Source organism: Podarcis vaucheri (assembly GCF_965113315.1).
Source record: "Podarcis vaucheri genome assembly, chromosome: 10".
Classification (NCBI taxonomy): domain Eukaryota; kingdom Metazoa; phylum Chordata; class Lepidosauria; order Squamata; family Lacertidae; genus Podarcis; species Podarcis vaucheri.
In genome coordinates this window covers 71,857,542-71,881,170 of record NC_138748.1, presented here as the reverse complement: position 1 = coordinate 71,881,170, position 23,629 = coordinate 71,857,542, and the positions used below count along the sequence as shown (strand labels likewise).

At 46.7% G+C, this 23,629-nt stretch overlaps 1 protein-coding gene across 3 annotated transcripts; it reads left to right on the top strand.

Annotated features, from left to right (window-relative positions):
* The first annotated feature begins 7,791 nt into the window (after positions 1-7,791).
* Positions 7,792-22,698, top strand: LOC309541429 (ciliary microtubule associated protein 1A-like). 3 transcript variants are annotated; one of them, XM_082239298.1, is made up of 8 exons: positions 7,792-7,953; positions 11,439-11,527; positions 12,119-12,235; positions 13,502-13,705; positions 15,996-16,097; positions 17,879-18,000; positions 19,134-19,274; positions 21,452-22,698. In XM_082239298.1, exons 3-8 carry the CDS (start codon positions 12,127-12,129, stop codon positions 21,530-21,532), a joined length of 759 nt encoding a protein of 252 aa, XP_082095424.1. In that variant the 5' UTR covers positions 7,792-7,953; positions 11,439-11,527; positions 12,119-12,126; the 3' UTR covers positions 21,533-22,698. The 3 variants fall into 3 exon arrangements, with proteins under 3 accessions (XP_082095424.1, XP_082095423.1, XP_082095422.1); XM_082239297.1 differs by lacking the exon at positions 7,792-7,953 and adding an exon at positions 8,599-8,730; XM_082239296.1 differs by lacking the exons at positions 7,792-7,953; positions 11,439-11,527 and having other exon boundaries at positions 12,005-12,235.
* The last annotated feature ends 931 nt before the right edge of the window (positions 22,699-23,629 follow it).

Sequence of the window (23,629 nt, the reverse complement as noted above, 5' to 3'; positions counted from 1 at the left end):
TCCTGTTCTTTCCGTGGTCTACCAGATGCATGTGGAGAAGCCCATAAGCAGGACTTGAGTGGCCTCCCCTCTCCCGTCATTCTTAAATCTGGAAGCTCAAGAACTCATCTTGAGGTCAACATCCCTACAGAGAAAAATGCAGGCAGCTGCACTGTTGAGTCTATATATTGCTGCAAGCTTGGTGTGTGTGTGTGTGTGTGTGTTAGTCTAGATGTCATCCTCTCTAAACCCATACAATGGGTATTCTACTAGGAAAAATGTACAGTGGAACCTTGGTTCTCGAACGTCTTAGTTGACGAACAAATCAGCTCCCAAATGTCGAAAACCCAGAAATAAGTGTTCTGGTTTTCAAACGTTTTTCAGAAGCTGAACATCCAATGCGGCTGTCGGCTATTGTTTCTGGGGCATCTGAGCCAATCGGAAGCCACGACTTGGTTTTTGAACGTTTTAAAAGTCGAACGGACTTCCAGAATGGATTACGTTCAAGAACCAAGCTACCACTGTGCTTCTAAAATGGTATAACCATCAACATCAGGGCTTTTTTCAGCGAGAACGCGCTAGAACTCTCAGATTGGCACCATTGCTGTTCTAAGAGAATGAGGGAGGTATTCACGATAAGTTCCAGCACCTCTTTTTCTGGGAAAATACCAGAAAAGAAAAAAAAATAGCAGTCCTTTTTCTGGGATGTGGGTGGTGCTGTGGGTTAAACCACAGAGCCTAGGACTTGCCGATCAGAAGGTTGGCAGTTCGAATCCCAATGACGGGGTGAGCTCCCGTTGCTCGGTCCCTGCTCCTGCCAACCTAGCAGTTCGAAAGCACGTCAAAGTGCGAGTAGATAAATAGGTACCACTCCAGCGGGAAGGAAAATGGCGTTTCCGTGCCCTGCTCTGGTTCGCCAGAAGTGGCTTAGTCATGCTGGCCACATGACCCGGAAGCCATACACTGGCTCCCTTGGCCAATAAAGCAAGATGAGCGCTGCAACACCAGAGTCGGCCACGACTGGACCTAGTGGTCAGGGATCCCTTTACCTTTATTGTTATTTTGAGCATATATTTTGCTCCTCCCATTCAGAGGGAACAAGGTTGGGGAAAGCTGTCCAAATTCTTCCAAAATCAAGACACGCCCCTAGCCAGGGCATGGCCTCTGTTTCAATGCCAAGTTGTGGCAAGTTCTGTGGCATTTATCTGCAATGAACAAGCCCTGGCGTGAAGCCTCTGTTCCAGGAACATGGATTGAGAATTATCACCCGACATGCACATTGGTGATTTCCTTGTTCCTGGTCCTTTATTCCTTGTGCCCAGGTGCATAATCTGAGAACAACAGAGCAGTGCCCACAGGTGCTAAAAACTGATAATTGCCTGGTCCTCCATTCTTTGCCACAGTGCTATGTGCTCTGTTCTAAAGGCTCAGTTCAGGTAAAATCAGTATACATTCCAGCTGACCTGCCCTCAAGGCCGTGTCCCAACATGACCCAGTAGATGGCTCCCGGCCAACTGTTCTATAAAGTGGCAGAGGCATAAATCAATCAAGGCCATGATTTGATTCCGAAACCACCTGCCATATAAAAGCCATTGCAAGGAACTGTCCTAAAATCAATAATATTAACTTACAGGATCACCTAAAATCAATCATATCGACTTACAGAATCACCAGGCATTGACACAGTTAATGCAAAAATCTGAAGTTTTATAAGGCCTCAGTCCAGTATACCTGAAGGATTGTCTCCACCCCCATCGTTCTGCCCGGACACTGAGGTCCAGCGCCGAGGGCCTTCTGGCAGTTCCCTCGCTGCGAGAAGTGAGGCTACAGGGAACCAGGCAGAGGGCCTTCTCGGTGGTGGCGCCCACCCATCAGATGTCAAAGAGAAAAACAGCTACCAGACTTTTAGAAGAAATCTGAAGGCAGCCCTGTTTAGGGAAGCTTTTAATGCTTAATAGATTATTGCATTTTAATATTCTGTTGGAAGCTGCCCAGAGTGGCTGGGGAAATCCAGCCAGATGGTCAGGGTATAAATAAATTTTATTATTATTATTATTATTATTATTATTATTATTATTATTATTATTATTTTTAAGTAGATAAATAAATGAGCAAATTAAGTTAATTTGGATATGCAGAAAGTATTAAAAATAAATTTAAGGAACTGCAGAAAGAGAGGGAAGGAAGTCAAGTTTTGAAATGTTAAAATGATTGTAAAATTAATGAACTGAATAAAGCCAAAAAGCATACTTTTTTAAAAAAAGAATGCAATAGTTTTAATGACACAATGGGACTCACTTCTGAGCAGACGCGTAGAGGGTTGGGCTTGAGTATGCCCGTTGTTTCCCCAGAAGGTGCATGTAGCACAGGCATAGGCAAACTTGGCCCTCCAGATGTTTTGGGACTACAATTCCCATCATCCATAGCTAACAGGACCAGTGGTCAGGGATGATGGGAATTGTAGTCCCAAAACATCTGGAGGGCCGAGTTTGCCTATGCCTGGTGTAGCACAAGCGAGTTGTGTGACCCTATTGATTTTACGGTTGTAGGATTGGAAGGGACCCCATGGGTCATTTAGTCTAACCCCCTGCAAGGCAGGAATCTCAGCTCTCGAATCCAGGACAGGTGGCCATCCAACCGCTGCTTATAAACCTCCAAGGAAGGAGAGCCCGCCACCTCTCGAGGGAGACCGTCCCACTGTCCGACGGCTCTTGCTGTCAACTCGGATGTGAGTTCATTTGCAACGAAAACGGAAAATGGCAGTTCTCTGAGCATGTGTAGAATGAATCATAGAATCATAGAATGATAGAGTTGGAAGAGACCACAAGGGCCATCGAGTCCAACCCCCTGCCAAGCAGGAAACACCATCAGAGCACTCCTGACATATGGTTGTCAAGCCTCTGCTTAAAGACCACCACACTCCTTGGCAGCAAATTCCACTGTCGAACAGCTCTTACTGTCAGGAAGTTCTTCCTAATGTTTAGGTGGAATCTTCTTTCTTGTAGTTTGGATCCATTGCTCCGTGTCCGCTTCTCTGGAGCAGCAGAAAACAACCTTTCTCCCTCCTCTATGTGACATCCTTTTATATATTTGAACATGGCTATCATATCACCCCTTAACCTCCTCTTCTCCAGGCTAAACATGCCCAGCTCCCTTAGCCGTTCCTCATGAGGCATCGTTTCCAGGCCTTTGACCATTTTGGTTGCCCTCCTCTGGACACGTTCCAGTTTGTCAGTGTCCTTCTTGAATTGTGGTGCCCAGAACTGGACACAGTACTCCAGGTGTGGTCTGACCAGAGCAGAATACAGTGGCACTATTACTTCCCTTGATCTAGATGCTATACTCCTATTGATGCAGCCCAGAATTGCGTTGGCTTTTTTAGCTGCCGCGTCACACTGTTGACTCATGTCAAGTTTGTGGTCAACCAAGACTCCTAGATCCTTTTCACATGTACTGCTCTCAAGCCAGGTGTCACCCATCTTGTATTTGTGCCTCTCATTTTTTTTGCCCAAGTGCAATACTTTACATTTCTCCCTGTTAAAATTCATCTTGTTTGTTTTGGCCCAGTTTTCTAATCTGTCAAGGTCATTTTGAAGTGTGATCCTGTCCTCTGGGGTGTTAGCCACCCCTCCCAGTTTGGTGTCATCTGCAATTTTTTTTTTTTTTAAAATATATATTTTATTCAGGATTTTCTTGTTTTACAGGAGTGTAGTGCCACGTATTTTTTTCCCCATGTAACATTTTTACAAATCCATTTCATTTGTTGAGGCATTAGGGGGAGAAGAAAAGAAAAAAGAAAAAAGAGAGGGGGTGGAGAGAGGGAAGATGGATGGGGGTTTTGATCAGGATGCCCTTGAGTCCATCATCCAAGTCGTTGATAAAGATGTTGAATAAGACCGGGCCCAAGACAGAACCCTGTGGCACCCCACTAGTCACTCTTCTCCAGGATGAAGAGGAACCATTGATGAGCACCCTTTGGGTTCGGTCAGTCAGCCAGTTACAAATCCACTGAGTGGTAGCATAGTCAAGACCACATTTTACCAGCTTCTTTACAAGAATATCATGGGGCACCTTGTCAAATGCCTTACTGAAATCAAGGTAGGCTATATCCACTGAGTTCCCTTCATCTACCAGGCTTGTAATTCTGTCAAAAAACGAGATCAGGTTAGTCTGACATGACTTATTTTTCAGAAATCCATGCTGACTATTGGTGATCACAGCATTCCTTTCTAGGTGCTCACAGATTGTTTTCTTAATGATCTGCTCCAGAATCTTCCCTGGTATTTTTTTTAAAAATATTTTTATTGCTTTTTTCAGATGCAGATGTAAAGTCAGATATATAGAAAAAGATAACAGTAAGAAGAAAAAGAAATAAAAGAATTCCATCTTTACAGAACATTTTTTCATCACCAACCGGACTTCCCCACATCTCCCTCACCTTGCATTCTTTACAATAAAAATAAAAATAACAACAAATTATTACCTTGTTTCATGCATTCCTTTGTACTTTCAATTAGTTATGTTTTAAGTTTAAAATACTTTTTGTCAATTTACTTATGCCTTGATATAATTGTGATAACACTTTAAACTTTAATCCTCTCATAATTATCACTTAATTTCCCATAACACCGAATCTTGTTGCTGAAGCTAGATTTTCCAAATCGTGCAAATTCTTAACATTCATATAACTTATAATATTTTTGTAAATAGTCCTTAAATTTTTCCCAGTCCTCTTCCGTTGTTTCTTCTCCCAAATCTCGGATTCTGCCAGTCATTTCAGCCAGTTCCATATAGTCCATCAATTGCGTCTGCCACTCTTCCAGTGTGGGCAAATCTTGTGTCTTCCAGTATTTTGCAATGAGTATTCTTGCTGCTGTCGTTGCGTACATAAAAAAAGTTCTGTCCTTCTTAGACACCTTCTGGCCGACAATGCCCAGAAGGAAGGCCTCTGGTTTCTTGGGAAAGGTGTACTTAAACACCTTTTTTAACTCATTGTAAATCATCTCCCAAAAGGCCTTCACTTTTGGACAAGTCCACCAGAGGTGAAAGAATGTCCCTTCCGCCTCCTTACATTTCCAACATTTATTATCAGACAAATGGTATATCTTAGCAAGCTTGACTGGGGTCATGTACCACCTGTATATCATTTTCATAATATTCTCTTTCAAGGCATTACATGCCGGGAATTTCATACCAGTGGTCCATAACCTTTCCCAGTCTTCAAACTTAATGTTGTACCCAACATGTCCTGAGCCCATTTTATCATTGCTGATTTGACTGTCTCATCCTGAGTATTCCATTTAAGCAGCAAGTTATACATTCTTGAAAGTACCTTAGTCTTTGGTTCTAACAATTCTGTCTCTAGTTTCGATTTTTCCACCTGGAAGCCTATTTTTTTGTCCAACTTAAAAACCTCTTGAATTTGAGCATAGTGAAACCAATTTTGCACCTTGTTCTTTAGTTTTTCAAAACTCTGCAGCCTCCAAGTTTCTCCAACTTTTTCTATAATTTCCCCATATTTAGGCCAACCCACCTCCATGTTGGGTTTTTTCCAGGCCTTAGCCTCTGCTGGTGAAAGCCACCTCGGAGTCTTACCTTCCAGTAAGTCCTTATATTTTGTCCAGACCATAAATATTGATTTTCTGACAATATGATTTTTGAACAATTTATGAACCTTTGCCTTGTCATACCACAAGTATGCATGCCATCCAAAGGCGTTGTCAAACCCTTCCAGATCTAGGACATCAGTGTTCTCTAAAAGTAACCAATCTTTCATCCAGCAGAAGGATGCAGCCTCGTAGTATAACCTTAAGTCTGGCAGGGCAAACCCCCCTCTTTCCTTTGCGTCTGTTAGTATTTTAAACTTTATTCGGGGCTTTTTGCCCTGCCAAACAAACTTAGAGATATCCTTCTGCCACTTTCCAAAACATTCCATTCTGTCCACAATCTGTAGGGTTTGAAACAGAAATAACATTTTCGGCAATACATTCATTTTTATAGCTGCAATTCGACCCAACAAGGAAAGTTTCAATCTTGACCAAATTTCCAAATCCTTTTTGATTTCCGACCAACATTTTTCATAATTGTCTTTAAATAAATTCAAATTTTTAGCAGTCAGATGGACCCCTAGGTACTTCACTTCCTTTAGCACACTTAGTTCTGTCTCTCTCTGAAACCCATCTATTTCTGAAGAAGTCAATTTTTTCCCCAAAACCTTGGTTTTTTGCTTATTCAACTTAAATCCCGCCACCCGACCAAACTCATGAATCAGTTCTAATACTCTTTTTGTACTGGATTCTGGCTCCTGTAATGTTAAAACCAAATCATCTGCAACAGAATCTTCCCTGGTATTGATGTCAGACTGATTGGGCGGTAATTATTTGGGTCCTCTCTTTTCCCCTTTTTGAAAATGCCCTTCCCTCTCTGGGTAACTCCAGCAAGCGGTTTTTGTTTCTTTAAATTTATATAGCGTTATTCACAGTGCTTTTTTCTGGGGAGGGGGGAGCATACCCCTAAACATTTTGTGAATCTTTGTACTTTTGTCCACTTACTGTATTAATTTCCCCCAATTTGAACCATAAAATGGTGGTTTTCTTGAGTCAAAAGGAGAGTTGTTGTTGTTGTTTAGTCGTTTAGTTGTGTCCGACTCTTCGTGACCCCCATGGACCAGAGTACGCCAGGCACTCCTGCCTTCCACTGCCTCCCGCAGTTTGGTCAAACTCATGCTGGTAGCTATGATAACACTGTCCCACCATCTCGTCCTCTGTCATCCCCTTCTCCTTGTGCCCTCCATCTTCCCCAACATCAGGGTCTTTTCCAGGGAGTCTTCTCTTCTCATGAGGTGGCCAAAGTCTTGGAGCCTCAGCTTCAGGATCTGTCCTTCCAGTGAGCACTCAGGGTTGATTTCCTTCAGAATGGAGAAGTTTGATCTTCTTGCAGTCCATGGGATTCTCAAGAGTCTCCTCCAGCACCAGAATTCAAACGCATCCATTCTCCGGCGATCAGCCTTCTTTATGGTCCAGCTCTCACTTCCATACATCACGACTGGGAAAACCATAGCTTTAACTATACGGACCTTTGTCGGCAAGGTGATCTGTCTCTGTTTTTGAAGATGCTGTCTAGGTTTGTCATTGCTTTTCTCCCAAGAAGCAGGCGTCTTTTAATTTCGTGGCTGCTGTCACCATCTGCAGTGGTCATGGAGCCCAAGAAATTAAAATCTCCCACTGCCTCCATTTCTTCCCCTTCTACATTTTAAAAAAAGAAATAAAGTACAGTGGTACCTCGGGTTACATACGCTTCAGGTTACAGATTCCACTACCCCAGAAATAGTGCTTCAGGTTAAGAACTTTGCTTCAGGATGAGAACAGAAATCGCGCGGCGGCAGCGGGAGGCCCCATTAGCTAAAGTGCTGCTTCAGGTTAAGAACAGTTTCAGGTTAAGAACGGACCTCCGGAACGAATTAAGTACTTAACCCGTGGTACCGCTGTACTGAGTCATTCATAAAAGCAAACTAAACCAGAGCCGCTTGCAACAATTGTTCATAAAACCATTCGATGGGGAAACCTGTTTTAAAAATCTGGAAACTCAATTGCAATCACATTGCAACAAAAGAGAAACCCCGTAAAAATGTGACAATAAGAAACCCGAGACTTACTAGGAGCCCGCCTGACACCTCCCCTCCCCGCCCGCTCTCTTGAACCCAGGACAGACTTTACGCGGACAGACCAGAGGCGCTGGTTAGGGACGCAGCGGGCGCTGCGCTGAAGCCGCCCGACGGAGCCGCCCCGGGACCGGGGAAAGGAGGAGGCGCCGTTGCCGGGAAACAGCGTACACACTGCGAGCCGGAGGGACGGAGGCTTGGGGCAGCTCCGGGCCGGATCAGTCCGGCTGCCTCTCTCTCTCTCTCTCTCCGGGATCCGCCTTGCGCCGAGCGGGGGTCCAGCAGCTCTCCCTGCCGTCCGCTCCCAGCCCCAGGTCGGTGCTCCGGGATCCCAGCCCCGTCTCCCGCAGGATCCATCCCTTCTCCGCCTCTTCAGTGGCTGGGGATGAGACCTTTAAGTGCTGGGGATCCCACACCCCGTCGGGGATCGCTTTTTCTGAAAGGCTCCCTTTCTCCTTCCAAGATCTCCCCACCCAACCCACGCTGGATCTCCTGGGATCTGTCCTCTGCTGGTTGGAAAGGCGGTGGGGTGCCCTCGTCCGTCGCCCCGTGTCTGGCTGGCTGGGATGAGTGGCAGAATATTGGGGGAGAAACTGGGGGTGGAATCGAGGCAGCTGTGTTGCCAGGGGTTCTTTAGCCGAGATTCCAGGCATCCCCAAACTCGGCAGCTCCAGCTGTTTGGGGACTACAATTCCCATCATCCCTGACCACTGGTCCTTTTAGCTGGGGATGATGGGAGTTGTAGTCCCCAAACAGCTGGAGGGTCGAGTTTGGGGGTGCCTGGACTAGCTGGTTCTTGGGTCTCTTCCAACTCCACGATTCCCTGATTCTAGCGATTCACCGGAGCAGAGGCTGGGGTTTTTAAGCTGTCATTCCCGCATTGCAAAGAGCTCGGGGTCCCTTCCGACGTTACAGTTCTTCGTTTCCTGGGAATGACTCTCTCTTGCAGGGACTCCCTCCCTGGACCGGCCACGGAAGGGACTCATCCAAACCGCTAGGCGAGTCTAGCTCAGGCTGCCCCGGCGCCAAAGCTTCCCTGCTTACTCCTGAAGACCTGGGCAGGTGATCCTCCAATAGCCTCAAGAGATCAGGTGAGGGATTCTTCGGAAACACCGCCTTAGAACTAAATTGCAATAAGATCTATCGGCACTACATAGGGGTCTATCATGTTCCCTGCGCCTCTCTCTATCCTGATTCCTGGATTACAGGGTGGTGTGTGTGTGTGTGTGTGTGTGGACACTTTGGGTTCCTTATAACCGGTGCTTTTTCCCTGGGGGTACGCAGGGGTATGCATACCCCCTAAATAATTTGCAAATCTGTCTTTTTTAAAAAATAAAATATTATTGAGATTTTACACTAAACATAGGTTTTAAAAATTAAAAATAATTAAACCAACAATTACACATACAAAATACAAAAACAACAACAACAGGTAGTTGAAAAAATAAAAAAGGAAAGAAAAAATATTTTAAAAAAGAAATAATCCATTTTTCAATATCTTTAAGTTCATTTGCCTGTTTCCTTCACCTCCTCACACCTCCCCTTTTTGTATTCCCGTTTACAAAGTCCTTTCAGCAAATCCTTACCCTCTTTCATTTATCTTTACTCTGTATTCTTAACCTATTATAACTATATATTTTCATCCATATAACTATCTATATTTACATATTCTTATTAGCCTTAATACCAAAACCACTTATTTTCAGTCCAACATCATTTTAACATTCATTAATTTTACAGTATTTCTGCAAATAGTCTTTAAATTTCTTCCAGTCTTCCTCCACCATTTCTTCTCCCTGGTCTCGGATTCTGCCAGTCATTTCTCCCAATTCCATATAGTCCATCATCTTCATCTGCCATTCTTCCAGAGCAATAATTTGCAAATCTAAGTTTGGCCTCATTGAGGGGCAGCGTTTCAATAGGAGTAGGAAAATGAGAGCAACCCTAAACATTTGTTTAGAGAGAGAAAAAGCACTGCTTATAACTACTATGCTCTCCCTCTCATTGAAACATTTCCCTCTCTCTCCCACATGCATGAAGAAGATTAGGAGTTTCTCATGGCCTCAGGCAATCACACCATCTCAAACAGGAACCTGGTGCCCTCCATTTTTAAATTTATTTTTTACAGCTTTTTTGTACTCCAGCTCCCAGAGCTAGGCTGGCTGGGTCTCTCTCTCTCTCTCTGTGATGAATTAAAATAAAATAGCACAAAATTGAAGCAACAGAAAACCCAAGGACTTAAAAATGTGAAATACCATATTTTTTGCTCTATAAGACTCACTTTTTCCCTCCTAAAAAGGGGAAATGTGTTTGCGTCTTACGGAGCGAATGCAGGCTGCACAGCTATCCCAGAAGCCAGAACAACAAGAGGGATCGCTGCTTTCACTGCGCAGCGATCCCTCTTGCTGTTCTGGCTTCTGAGATTCAGAATATTTTTTTTCTTGTTTTCCTCCTCGAAAAACTAGGTGCGTCTTGTAGTCTGGTGCGTCTTATAGAGCGAAAAATACGGTAATTGTTTTAATAATCGGACTTGCCATTATTATTATTATTATTATTATTATTATTATTATTATTACCAGATAGGATACAGATCTGACTTTGGCTTAAAAAACCCACTAATTTAGAGGCAGGAGAAGCCAAGCTGGGGTCACCTCTCGCTTACTACGCATTTTGCATCGTAACTCTCCTTCCAGGAGGGCTAGAGACTGCCTTTTTCTTTTATTAAAAAAAGAAGAAGATAGATTCCTGCATTTCTGGGCGGGTTAGACCGAATGACTTTTGTGGCCCCTTCCAACTCTACAGTCCTGTGATTCCAGGAAGTTTTAAAGGGCAGGGGTTGGGTGGTCATCTGCCAGGCATTCTTCAGCTGTGTATGTGGGTGCTTTTGTGCAAAGAAGGACACTGCCACGGCTGCCGCCAGCGCATGGTCAATCTCTGTTTTGCTGTCCCCGCTGGCATGGCAACTGGGCTAGAGAGAGGCGGGAGAGAGAGAGAGACCCACACAATGGCGTGTGTTTGCTGGTTTTGTTTGGAAACCATGCGGGAGACTAACTTGGCAGGCACAGCGAAAGAAGCAAATACAAAGCGCATTAAGGAATATCACACTGATTATGGCACAGGCTTCTCTCCACTTCATCAGATGCCTGGAATTATCTTAGGGTCCCGGGCCCTAAGGAAGTCAGACTATCCTCCACCAGGGCCAGGGCCTTCTCAGTGATGGCTCCGACCTGGTGGAATGCTCTGTCCCAGGAGACCAGGGCCCTGCAGGATTTAATTTCCTTCTGCAGGGCCTGTAAGACAGAGCTATTTCGCCTGGTTTTCAATTTGAATTAGCCTGATCTTTTATTCCCCTTCCTTCCCTCCCTCTCCCCTTTTTATGAAGATTACCCGCTCTGGGATCCCACAGCTAATTCTCCCCTGGTCTCCTCGCTGGCCCAAAGAGGACTAATTTAGCCAGCTAGCCCTGGTGATCATCCAATGTTTATTGGATTGATTTCCCCCTAAAATGAATTCAGAATTTATTGTTATTCACGTTTTATACTGTATTTTATGCTGTTTTTTGTTGCATCAATTAAGTGTTTTAAATTTGTTGTTAGCCGCCCTGAGCCCGGTTTTCTGAACCAGGAAGGGTGGGGTATCAATAAAAATTTATATTATTATTATTATTATTATTATGCATGCATAAAATTGTAGAGTTGGAAGGGACTCCCTGGGTCATCTAGTCCAACCCCTGCAATGCAGGAATCTCAGCTAAAGCATTCAGGACAGATGGCATTTGTGTGTGTTTTATTATCTGTAGTGGGAAATTGTCGCCTGCTCCAGGGCTGCTTCTGGGTCACAGCCTGACCTGACCCCGCAACTAAGAGGGAAGGGAGCTGCAAGGGAACTGTGAGTGTCAATGACTATCAGACTTTGAACAGCTGGAGCCAGCTCACCAGATTTGTTGCATTAATTAAACTAAATAGTTGGATTTTGCAGCGTTGTTTGTTGGCATCCATATTTCTCGGGAGGCAACAGACGAGTTCGCCTTGGGGTGTGTGTGAAGTCAAACTGATAGAAGTTTGTAGAGACCAATGTGGGAGAGACATGTTTTGTTGCAGCTGGGGCAGAGGAAGGCGTATGATGTACAGCTGTGCACCATGACATTTCTTATCTTTGCGCTCCTCCCAGCAGTCATTCCTCCCCTGGTCGCTGCTGTGGATGCATGACTTTGTGGGAATGTTGTGAGTAACAGGAGAGGATATATTGATTAGTATTATTTTTCCTAACTCATGGTAGCAAAGTTCTTCACTTAGCAGAGTGCATTCCCCTATTATACAGCAGGAAGAAGAAGAAGGAGAAGAAGAAGAAGAAGAAGGAGAAGAAGGAGAAGAAGAAGGAGAAGAGGAGGAGGAGGAGTTTGGATTTGATATCTCGCTTTATCACTACCCAAAGGAGTCTCGAAGCAGCTCACAATCTCCTTTCCCTTCCTCTCCCAAGACCGGAACATGTCGACAGATGTTTGGGTGGGGTCCTGGCGCCCCCACCGGCCCAGAGGGCCAATCGCTGCCCTCTACAGCAGCCCCGGGCCCAAATATGCTCTCCCATCAAACGTAGGTGAGTGAATTTGGGGTGGGGGCAAAGTCCACCTTTCAAACCCTAGAATGGGCTAAACAGGAGCAGCCCACCCAGAACAGAAACGACTTGTGGAACTGCTTGCCACTGGATGTTGCGGCGGGCATGGGAATAAAAGGTTGAAAAAGGACAGGAAGGAAATGTCAACCACTTGCAGAAAACAAAAATCAGTTCTCCAAGAAAGCATCGCTTTTGGGACAAGCAAGAGGGGGCAGTCAGTTGTCATTTCCCTCTCAGCTTTTGAGCTTTGCTGTGATTGCTCACAGGATTTTAAAAACTGATTCTTGAAAAGGGGTGGCTGGGAAAAATCTGTACCAAAGCAATATTTTATGCTGAAAATTTCCTTGCCTCGTATACTTTTGTTAGGGAGAATGCGTAAATATATTTCTCATGCAGTACCTTGTATCAAACTTAATTTTTTTTTGAATTAACTAAATGCTTTCAATTTGATTTTGAGCAAATGTGCAATTAATTGTTACTGTTTTGAATTTTGTTGGGTTATTAGCTTCCCTAGTGGGTGATGAAAGCCACTATTCTGCATAATGTATTACTACTACTACTACTACTACTACTAATAATAATAATAAATTTATTATTTGTATCCCGCCCATCTGGCTGGGCTTCCCCAGCCACTCTGGGCGGCTTCCAACAAAACATTAAAATACAGTAATGCATCAAACATTAAAAGCTTCCCTAAACAGGGCTGCCTTCAGATGTCTTCTAAAAGTCTGGTAGTTGTTGTTCTCTTTGATATCTGGTGTGAGGGCGTTCCACAGGGCGGGCGCCACCACCGAGAAGGCCCTCTGCCTGGTTCCCTGTAGCTTTGCTTCTCGCAGCGAGGGAACCGCCAGAAAGCCCTCGGAGCTGGACCTTAGTGTCCCTGCTGAACGGTGGGGGTGGAGACACTCCTTCAGGCATACTGGACCGAGGCCGTTTAGGGCTTTCAAGGTCAGCACCAACACTTTGAATTGTGCTCGGAAACATAATGGGAGCCAATGTAGGTCTTTCAAGACCAGTGTTATGTGGTCTTGGCGGCCGCTCCCAGTTACCAGTTTAGCTGCCGCATTCTGGATTAGTTGCGGTTTCCGGGTCACCTTCATAGGGTTCGGGAGGGGCCCTGGGGTGTGTTTATGGAACCTAGTGGGCAGTGGCCCCAAAATGTTTGGCAACCAATCACCCGCCCACCCCCGCCATGTCTCTCTGGCCCAACGTCTAACCTTCCTTCCCTGCTGCTGTTTCTCCTTGCAGGCTACCAACTGCATGACCCTTCTCGCACCCGGGCCCCGGCCTACAGCTTTGGCACTCGCCACTCCCAGGACCAAGAGAACTGCTCCCCCGGCCCGGGCTACCTCATCCCAACCAACATGACCACGAGGGGCAGGGCTGGGATTCCTGCTTATTCCATCTACGGACGCCCCAAGGATGTGCCGCCTTTTAGGACCCCGGGGCCAGGTCTGTCTTGAAATCTGGGCCTGAGGCACCCCATTTGTGCTGGTCCCAGGGGGGGTGTTACCGTGTGGCGTGGTCTAAGTCTGGTCCTAGGTCAAAGGTATGAAGGCTGTCTGTCGGGGCGAAGCGAGGTCCAAAGGGAGGAGTCGGGCGTGGTCAGGAACTCTGGCAGGAGAGCAGGTCAGGATACCGGCAGGAACAGGTTACCAACGATGTTGCTCCCGCAACCTGGGAATGGGTTGGCTGGCCTTTATCTCCTCTGAGGCATAGGGCGGCCCCGGTCCACAGGTGACTCGCCTCTCCTGGCCTGGAGGTGAGCTCTCCTCCTGCAAGAACTTAGTTCCCTCCACCTCTCTGCCCTGAGCCTCTGCAGCTCAGGAGAGGCTGGAGGGTTACTGGACCCAGAGACAACCTCACCTTCCCCTGACGGGGCTGAGAGAGGCACACCTGCAGGCAATGGGTCCTCCATCACCTCCGGAGCCAGAGCGGATTCAGCTGGTGCCTGATCCTGAGGATCCGGCACAGGTGAGGGCGCTTCAGGTTCAAGCCCCAGCCCAAGCTCAGCCGGCCCTGGAGGCGGGGACTCCTGTGCAGGCTGGGATTCCTCAGGTTCAGCCTCTGAATCCGATTCCCAGGGCATCACACCATTGTAGGAATGACTAGGATGACGGGAGTTTGAATGCAAGTGAGCTGTGCGGAAGTGAAGGAATGGGTTTCCCAAAACCCAAAACTGACTGTGCAAGCAGTTTTTAACTGCACCAAAATCCCTATTTTCCCTTAGCTAAAATGCATAAACTTGAGCCGTTGAGCAAATGCTTAACAAGAACACAGCTCTCCCCTTTATCAGTTTGTGATGTCAAGGATGACCCTGACTGCACCAGTAGAACAGAGAAAACACGTTTGTGCCTTATCTTATGTTTTGACCACAAAGACACACAGACCCAAGTCTGGGGAAAACGCCAGAAGCGTGTTCCCGGAGATGATGGGGTCTTCCTCCAATATAAGAGTAGGAAGAGGAATATCCTTTTATGGTCAGGAGTGCAGGAAGGAAATCCCTTTTATGGTTAAGAGTGCCGGAGGAGGAACATCTGTGATGTCAACCTGCGTATACAAGCTGACGTGGCTGGATTCCTGGGGAAGGGGGAGAGGGTGCCTGGAGGATATATATACTGCATGAAACTTCTCATTTCTTTGGACTTGCTGTGGACTTGATCAAACAAGTGCCTTCTGCTATCCGGAGGGCAGAATAAACTCTTTCTTTGAACCAACCTCGGTGTCATTTGACTTCCTTCCTTCTGTCCCGGAGCAATGCAGACCCAATCGGTGAACTCCAATAAGGCTACAGAAGCACTCTGGCAAGCATGCTCCAAGCAAGCTGCCGACTAGCTCTGCAGAGGCTCCTTTTATTAGCAGAAGTCAACAACTGGAATTAGTAGGGAGACAGGGGGTTAGAGTTAGTGAAGAGGCACTTCCCATTTTTCTTTTGGGAAGAAAGGGAGCAGCCGCAAGACCAAAACTCCCCTTTCTAACTTAGCCGTATTCCAATGTTCTTCCATTGGGGAAGATGGAGCAAACTTGCTTTTCTGCGGCTCCATAGCAGATGCATTCAAGTTACAAGAAGGGAGATTGTGACTGAAGCTTAGGAATAACTTCCTGGTGGTAAAGAACTGTTCATCAATGGAACAGATTCCTTCATTTTGTTTTCTTAAAATGATATTTATTAGAAGTTTAATAGTTACAGAAAAAAGAAAAAAGAAACAATAAAAAGTTAAACAAAACAAAACAATACCTTACAATACATCAAAAATAAAAACAAAAACAAAAAACAATACAGCAAAACAACAAGAAAAACAAAAACATTTAAAAACACATCCAATATTTCCGTATCTTTACCTTTCATTTACTTGTTTCGGCGACCTCCTCACACCTCCCTTTTTTGTATTCTAGTTCAATTAGCTATTTCAGCAAATCCTTTCCATCTTTCTCAATTTTTCCCCTATAATTTATCTTAACACAATCTAACCTTAAATTTTCCACTTTGGCCCATTAACAATCTGTTTTTACTTAATTCTTTATAACATTTCTGCTAAAGCAATATAACTTCATTCCAGTATCCTTCTAACATTCGGAACAGATTCCTTCAGAAGGTGGTGGACTCTGCATCGGAGGTTTTTCAACAGGGGGTTCGTACAGAGAATCATAGAGTTAAAGAGCTGGAAGGGACTGCTGAATGTCAACCCTCCTCTGTGCCCTTCTGCACCCTGATTAGATTGTGGCTCTCTGCTTCCAACAGGCTGCTATTCTCCGGAGAAAGCAGGGAGATGGGCTTACCGCTCTGCCCCCATGTATTCCCTTGCCTACCGGACGAAGGAATTCCAGAACGACCAGACACCAGGTGAGAGAGAGGACGCCAGGTGGGAAGGGTGTTTGCAGACAAAGGTAAAAATGACATTTATTGGTTATAAGAAAAAAAATTGCTCCTTTTCCCTTATGGGGTATCCAAGAGCCCGTACAGAGTCCTTAAGTGGGCTCCCTATTGGTAAGAGAAAATAACAGAGGCCAAGCAAAGTATATTGAGAAGCAAAGCGGCTGTTGTTGTTGTTGTCTAGTCATTCAGTCGTGTCCGATTCTTCGTGACCCCTGGACCAGAGCACGCCAGGCACTCCTGTCTTCCCGCAGTTTGGTCAAACTCATACTGGTCTCTTCGAGAACACTGTCCAACCATATCGTCCTCTGTTGTCCCCTTCTCCTTGTGCCCTCCATCTTTCCCAACATCAGGGTCTTTTCCAGGGAGTCTTCTCTTCTCATGAGGTGGCCAAAGTCTTGGAGCCTCAGCTTCAGGATCTGTCCTTCCAGTGAGCACTCAGGGCTGATTTCCTTCAGAATGGATCGGTTTGATTTTCTTGCAGTCCATGGGACTCTCAAGAGTCTCTTCCAGCACCAGAATTCAAAAGCATCCATTCTTCGGCGATCAGCCTTCTTTATGGTCCAGCTCTCACTTCCGTACATCACTACTGAGAAAACCATAGCTAGTAAGCCTGATTTTAGTCAAGGAACTGTTGCAAAAGGGTCCCCACTCACCACACGCAGGAGGGAGGAGAACCCCAAAGAATGGTGCGCAAGCCCCTATATAGATTTTTGAAATTGCCCACCCTGTAGCCCAAGACCACTCCCAGAAACATCACACATACATCACAGAAGAATACGGTCTACAGCAGAAATCCTGTTTGCCGGGATATCTGTTAATGGTCACTGACTGCATTACCTGGGCAGTCTGGCCATTCTTTTGTGAATACTTTACTTCCTGAACCCAGGTCACAGGCTCACCTTATTCATACACAAATACACCCTTCAGACAGGTAAGCAAAAGACTTTCCCCATTTCCTTCCTCCTTGCAGAGAAATATTTGAGATCAGTTTGGGAGAGTCCAAATGGCTTCAGGTTTGCTCTCCTGTACTATTTCAGATACATGGTCTATATACAGTGGTACCTTAGTTTACGAACTTCATCCGTTCCAGAAGTCCATTCTTAAACCAAAGCGTTCTTAAACCAAGACGTGCTTTCCCATAGCAGCGGGGGACTCAATTTACAAATGGAACACACTCAAATTGTTCTGCTTCCAAGGCAAAGTTCACAAACCCAAACACCTACTTCCGTGTTTGCAGCGTTCTTAATCCATTTTGTTCATAAACTAAGCTGCTCTTAAACCAAGGCACCAGTGTACTTACATCTGTGTTTGCCTTGTACATTTATGAACATTTAATTTATATTTGAGACCTTAGAATTCTTATAACATCGCTTTGGCCTGAGTGACATGGACCCAGTGGAGGACTATGGCCTCTCAAATTTCAGTGGTGCCCTGTGCAGTGTGAAAATTCAGTGCCCCCCTCGGCTTTCACTCTCCGTTCTATAGCATTATGGTGGCGCCCCCAGCAGTGCGGCGCCCAGTGCTGTCAAACCGGCCGCACTACCCTTAAAATACCTCTGTTGGACTTGGACTGGTGGTTTGGCTCTGTATGGGGTAGTTTCATACGTCTCTATTTTGGAAAGGCCGTTGCAGCTCAGCAATAGAAGGTTTCCTTTGAGTGCAGAAGGTTCCAGGTTCTCATACGCTTCTATACGTTCCCATATGCCCCACTGAATCACTTCTCTCCACTTCCTGCCCCCCACCTCTAGGGCCTGCAGCCTACTGGCTCCCTCCCATGCTGGGGCCCAATGTGGTTGGCAAGACCTCTGCCCCCAATTTCTCCATTTATGGGCGCAAGTCAATCGGCAGCTTCTATGAGGACCTCAGCAAGGTGAGTAGCAGAACGGACAGGTTTTGAAGACCGTGGAGTGAGAGATTTATGAAATCCTCTTCCCCTTTGCCGGTGACCTTGAAATTGTCTGATGAACGCACAACCAAGAAATCCCAGAAATCCCATCTGGCTGGGATTCCCCAGCCACTCTGGCCGGCTTCCAACAAAGATGAAAAATACATTAAAATGTCACATATTAAAAACCTCCCTGAACAGGGCTTTCAGATCTCTTTGACATCTGAGGAGAAGGCGTTCCACAGAGCGGGTGCCACTATCGAGAATGCCCTGTGCCTGGTTCCCTGTAACTTGGCTTCTCACAATGAGGGAACTGCCATAAGGCCCTCAGCGCTGGACCTTCGTGTCCGGGCAGAACGATGGGGGTGGAGACGCTCCTTCAGGTATGGTGGGGTGGTGCATTGACCTGGTTCTTAAACAAAAGAGTAACAATATTTTCAAATAGGAGATTATTTTCAAACACTTAAGTCAGAGGTCAGCAACCTAATCAGCCCATGAGCCGCCCCCGAACCATGCTGACCGCTTGGCCAGCCCCCACGTGCTGCGCTAAACCAGCAAAGTGCAGCGTGGGGACTCTCTTCTGTGGCTCTGGAAAACGCTTCTTCGCATGCTCAGATGCTGGAAATTGCCTCTGCCCAGGTGCGGTTTTCAGCATCTGGGCATGCGCAGAAGTGATTTCCAGTGCCGTGATGTGCCAGCCTGGCTCACGGAGGATCTCCGCGGGAGTGATCCGGCCCATGCCCGGTAAAGGTAAAGGGACCCCTGACCATTAGGTCCAGTGATGGCCAACTCTGGGGTTGCGGCACTCATCTTGTTTACTGGCCGAGGGAGCTGGCGTACAGCTTCTGGGTCATGTGGCCAGCATGACTAAGCCGCTTCTGGCAAACCAGAGCAGCACACGGAAACACTGTTTACCTTCCCACCAGAGCGGTACCTATTTATCTACTTGCACTGGTGTGCTTTCGAACTGCTGGGTTGGCAGGAGCAGGGACCGAGAAACAGGAGCTCACCCCGTCACGGGGATTCAAACCGCTGACCTTCTGATCGGCAAGTCCTAGGCTCTGTGGTTTAACCCACAGCGCCACCCGTGTGACCCTTTTTCTCCCCTTGCTCAACAGACGCCAGGGCCATGCAACTACCGCCTGGTGGATCCCAGCGTCTACAAGAAACGGCCACCGCACTTCAGCATGCTGGCCCGCAACATGCCCCCAGGAGACAACACTCTGAAGCCGGGTCCAGGAGCCTACAGCCCCGAGAAGGTGACGGCAGGTGGCAGCAGAAGGCATTATGGGGTTGGGGGGGGGACTGTCCTGCAGCAAAGATGATGATGATGATGATGATGATGATGATAACAACAACAACAACAACAACAACAACAACAACAATTTATTTATATCCCGCCCTCCCCAGCTGAAGCTGGGCTCAGAGCAGCTAACAACAGTAAAAATAACACAGTTTACATAAAACCACAATCAATTAATTGAAATACATTCTAAAATCAATTCATTCTAAAAGAGGGTTGGAGAAATTCGTGGAGGGGGAGAGAGTTGTTGATGGCTGCTAGCAATGCTCGGCCTCCACAGTTTGATGCCTAAGTTCTGCCTCTGAATCCCCAGTTGCTGGAAACTCTGGGAGGGGAGAGGACTCTCGTGACTGAATCCTGCTTTTCCACAATGGGCACTGGTTTGGCCACTGTGAGAACAGGAGCAGGGCTGGATTTAGGTTTGATGAGGCCCTAAGCTACTGGAGGTAATGGGGCCCATTAAATAGTAGTAGTAGTAGTAGTAGTAATAGTAGTAGTAGTAGTAGTAGTAGTAGTAATTATTATTATTATTATTATTATTATTATTATTATTATTATTTTATTTATATCCTGCCCTCCCCAGCCGAAGCCGGGCTCAGAGCGGCTAACAACAGTAAAAGTAACACAGTCTGCATAAAATCACAATCTATTAATAGAAATACATTCTAAAATCAATTCATTCTAAAATCAATTCAGAGTCAAATTAATGGCAACCATTGGGCTGGAGTTCTTTGAGGATTACCAAAGGAGGGGGTCAGACTGCGCCTTGGCCAAAGACCTGGTGGAACAGCTCCGTCTTGCAGGCCCTGTGGAAAGATGTCAAGTCCCGCAGGGCCCTAGTCTCTTGGGACAGAGCGTTCCACCAGATCGGGGCCACGGCCGAAAAAGCCCTGGCTCTGGTCAAGGCCAGTCTAACCTCCCTGTGGACCGGGACCTCCAAGAAGTTTTTGTTTGAATATTCATTTAAGCATTCCCATTCTTTCTGAATTATAGTTTTGGATTTATGCCTTATCAAGTCCACCAATTTTGCTAACTCCACGTAGTCACATAGTTTACTTAACCATTCCCATGATTCTATGATATCCCGCATCCCTCCAACGAGCTCAAGGTGGCATGCCTAGTTCTCCCCTTTTTTAAATCTTCACAACACCCCTGCAAGGTGGGTGAGCCTGTAAATATGCTCTCACAGCCGTCTCCTGCCACTTCTGTTTGCGCAGTGTTATTTACTCTGCTGATTAGAGCATGCTCCAGCTTCCGAAGGCTTCTGAAGCTGCGAGTCACTGTTTCAGGCTGAGCCAAGGACCGGAGATCGCCCGGCTACCCTCATCTCCGCCAAGCTAAGCAGTTGGCTCCTTACCTCTCCCGCCCTGACCTAGCCACTGTGATCCACGTGATGGTCACCTCCAGACTGGATTATTGTAACTCGCTCTACGTGGGGCTGCCCTTGAGACTGACCCAGAAACTCCAGCGGGTGCAGAATACCGCGGCGAGGCTCCTTACGGGGTCCTCACTGTGGGATCACAATCACCCGGTGCTATACCAGCTGCACTGGCTCCCGGTGGAGTACAGGATCAGGTTTAAGGTGCTGGTTTTGACCTTTAAAGCCCTATACGGTTAGGCTGGCCTCAACCAGAGCCAGGGCTTTTTCAGCTGTGGCTCCAATCTGGTGGAACGCTCTGTTACAAGAGACTAGGGCCCTGCGGGACTTGACATCTTTCCGCAGGGCCTGCAAGACAGAGCTGTTCCACCAGGCCTTTGGCCAGGGCACAGCCTGACCCCCTCCTTTGGCAATCCTCACAGAACTCTAGCCCAATGGTTGCCATTAATCTGATTTGAACTGATTTTATAATGAAATGATTTTAGAATGTTGTATCATTTTACTGTGGTTAGCTGCTCTGAGCCCGGCTTCGGCTGGGGAGGGTGGGATATAAATAAATAAATTATTATTATTATTACTGGCCGGTGGGCTGGATCCAGCTGGGTGCTTGCAAATTGCCCCCTTTCCCTTGGAAGCATCCCAACACTAACCACTGCACCAACTTTCCAGCTACTCTCCATTGTTCGGTGCCCCCACCCCTTCCTTTCCGCTGGCGGTGCCTAACCCTGTCCCTCCGTCTCTCCTTCCTCCTGCAGCACACCCCACAACGTGGCTTGACCTTCGGGATCCGCCACTCGGACTACGTGGCTCCTCTCATTGTGGACGTGGCAGATTAAACTGGCTCCATTGGTGAAGATGGTCTGGACAAGAAATATTCCTTTGGAAACATACGGATCTCTCGGTGCTTTGTGCTGTCGCTGGAGATTGGGGCCTGGGGAGGGAAGTGGGGTGGGCAGTATCTGAGGCCTGGGAGGGTCCTCAGAGCTGGGGGGCCTGGGTTCAGCGAGGCTCATAGCCTACCCTCTCAGTTCCTTTGGGAAACTGTTGCAGCTTTGATTCTCCCTGTTCCCAGATCCTTTTACTGCATTGCTCTGATCCATTCACCCCTTAGTCACCCCAGTTTTCTCTAAGGATGTGTGCAGTGAGATGGGGGCAGGAGGGAAATATCTTCCTATTTGTACCTCACAGCTATTACAGCAGAACCTCGGTTTTCAAACGTAATCCATTCCAGAAGACCATTCGGCTTGCGAAATGTTCGGAAACCAAGGATCAATGGGTGGTTCCATTGAAAAAATGGAAAAACACACACCGGAAGCCGTTTGACTTCCGAGGCGTGTTCAAAAACGGAAGCAATCACTTATGGGTTTTTGGCGTTCGGCTTCTGAGACGCTCGAAAACCAAGGTCATACCTGTACAGTCATACCTCATGTTCCGTTTGCTTCATGTTACGTCTTTTCAGGTTGTGTCCTGTGGTGACCCAGAAGTACCGGAAAGGGTTGCTTCCGGGTTTCGCTGCTCGCGCATGCGCGCAAGCACCAAATCATGCCACGCACCTGTGCAGATACGGCACTTCAGGTTGCGGGCTTTTCATGTTGCGAATGCGAACGGGCCTCTGGAACAGATCCCGTTCGCAACCATAGGTACCACTGCATCTCGGTTTTCTGTGCTTGAATCCAAATTCTGTGCCCAGAAAGGCTGAATTCTGCAATCTGTATGAATTACATAGAAAGCATTACGGATCTTCCCCAGTTTGCATCCTCTGCTCTCCTTCCGCCCACCTCAGTTTTGTGCCAAACTGGCCTCTCCAGACTCCATGCCTCTGAGGTAGACTCACATCCCAGAAGTGAAATGACCTTTCCTTGGCTCTGACTCCCTGCATTCATCACCTTAAACCCATTTGCCAGGTGCTAGCCCTGCAGACCTCTTCTCCCCAAGACTGTGCAAAGGTTGCTGCTTGTATAGTCCCCGGTTCATTGATTAAAAAGAAACGGTGCCAACAAAATACTTTGCAAGACGATTGGGATGATACAAATGGTGTGTGACTCTTTCTTGTCTTGGGGTTGTTGTACGAAAATCCTTGGGCTCACTTGGATTTGACAAACAAAGACACCAGCCAAGAATATTGGAGCAAAACAGCAGCTTGCGGGCACACGCGCTAAACCCTGTCTGTGGTGCCTACCCCTTTTCCCCAAATGATGAGATAAGAGACCAGAGTATGGGTTCAAATTGGCCACAACTTTATTGAGCTTCAGAAGTGGGAAACTTGGCATAGGCCTTGGCAGGTAACCCTCTCAGCCCACCTGGCTGAGGATATGCAGGCTGATGAGGCCCAGTGAGAGGGTACTGCAAAGCGCAAACTTACACAGCATGCCCTTCCACCACTGCTCTAGGGCCAGGGACTCACGGGTTTTGCCCTTTAATGGGCCCTGCAAACGCCACCGCATGGGGAGGGAGCATGAATGCATCACCCCCGACTTGATGTTAGACTAAAGGCTACCTTGCCAAGGCCTAAAACCGGCAAGGTTGTGACAAAATGCTATGGGGAAGGCAAAACCTGCCAATGCAGGGAAAATTTTTTCCCGGTTCTGAATACAGCAACCATCTTACGACCGCAGCAGTGCCCGCTGACCTGAAACACAAAATATTAGCCTGTAAGGAAAGAATCATTAATTTGAAGGCCGCTGACCTAGGATGAAATTATGGAGGCAAGAAATTATTAATTTGAGGGAGGGTGGGTGGGTGATCCTGGAAGGAAGAACAGCAAAAGAGTCAGCCTCTTTTCTTTTGGCCGAGGGCAGGTAGTCAAAGGCCGGCCCAAGCAGGTGGGTCTTCTACCCACCTCATGGAAGAAGCAGGAAGAAGCCTCAAACAAAGGATGGCTCCCACTTTCATAAGTTTCCCCTTATACCCATAATACACTTAGTGAAGCATCA

What these genes read in the sequence shown, in the direction of transcription:
- LOC309541429 (XM_082239298.1), top strand. Translation starts at nt 12,127, where the DNA reads ATGTCGACAGATGTTTGGGTGGGGTCCTGGCGCCCCCACCGGCCCAGA. An exon ending in TTTTAGGACCCCGGGGCCAG is followed by an intron (nt 13,706 to 15,995) that starts GTCTGTCTTGAA and finishes TGCTTCCAACAG; the next exon opens with GCTGCTATTCTCCGGAGAAA. An exon ending in CCAGAACGACCAGACACCAG is followed by an intron (nt 16,098 to 17,878) that starts GTGAGAGAGAGG and finishes CCCCACCTCTAG; the next exon opens with GGCCTGCAGCCTACTGGCTC.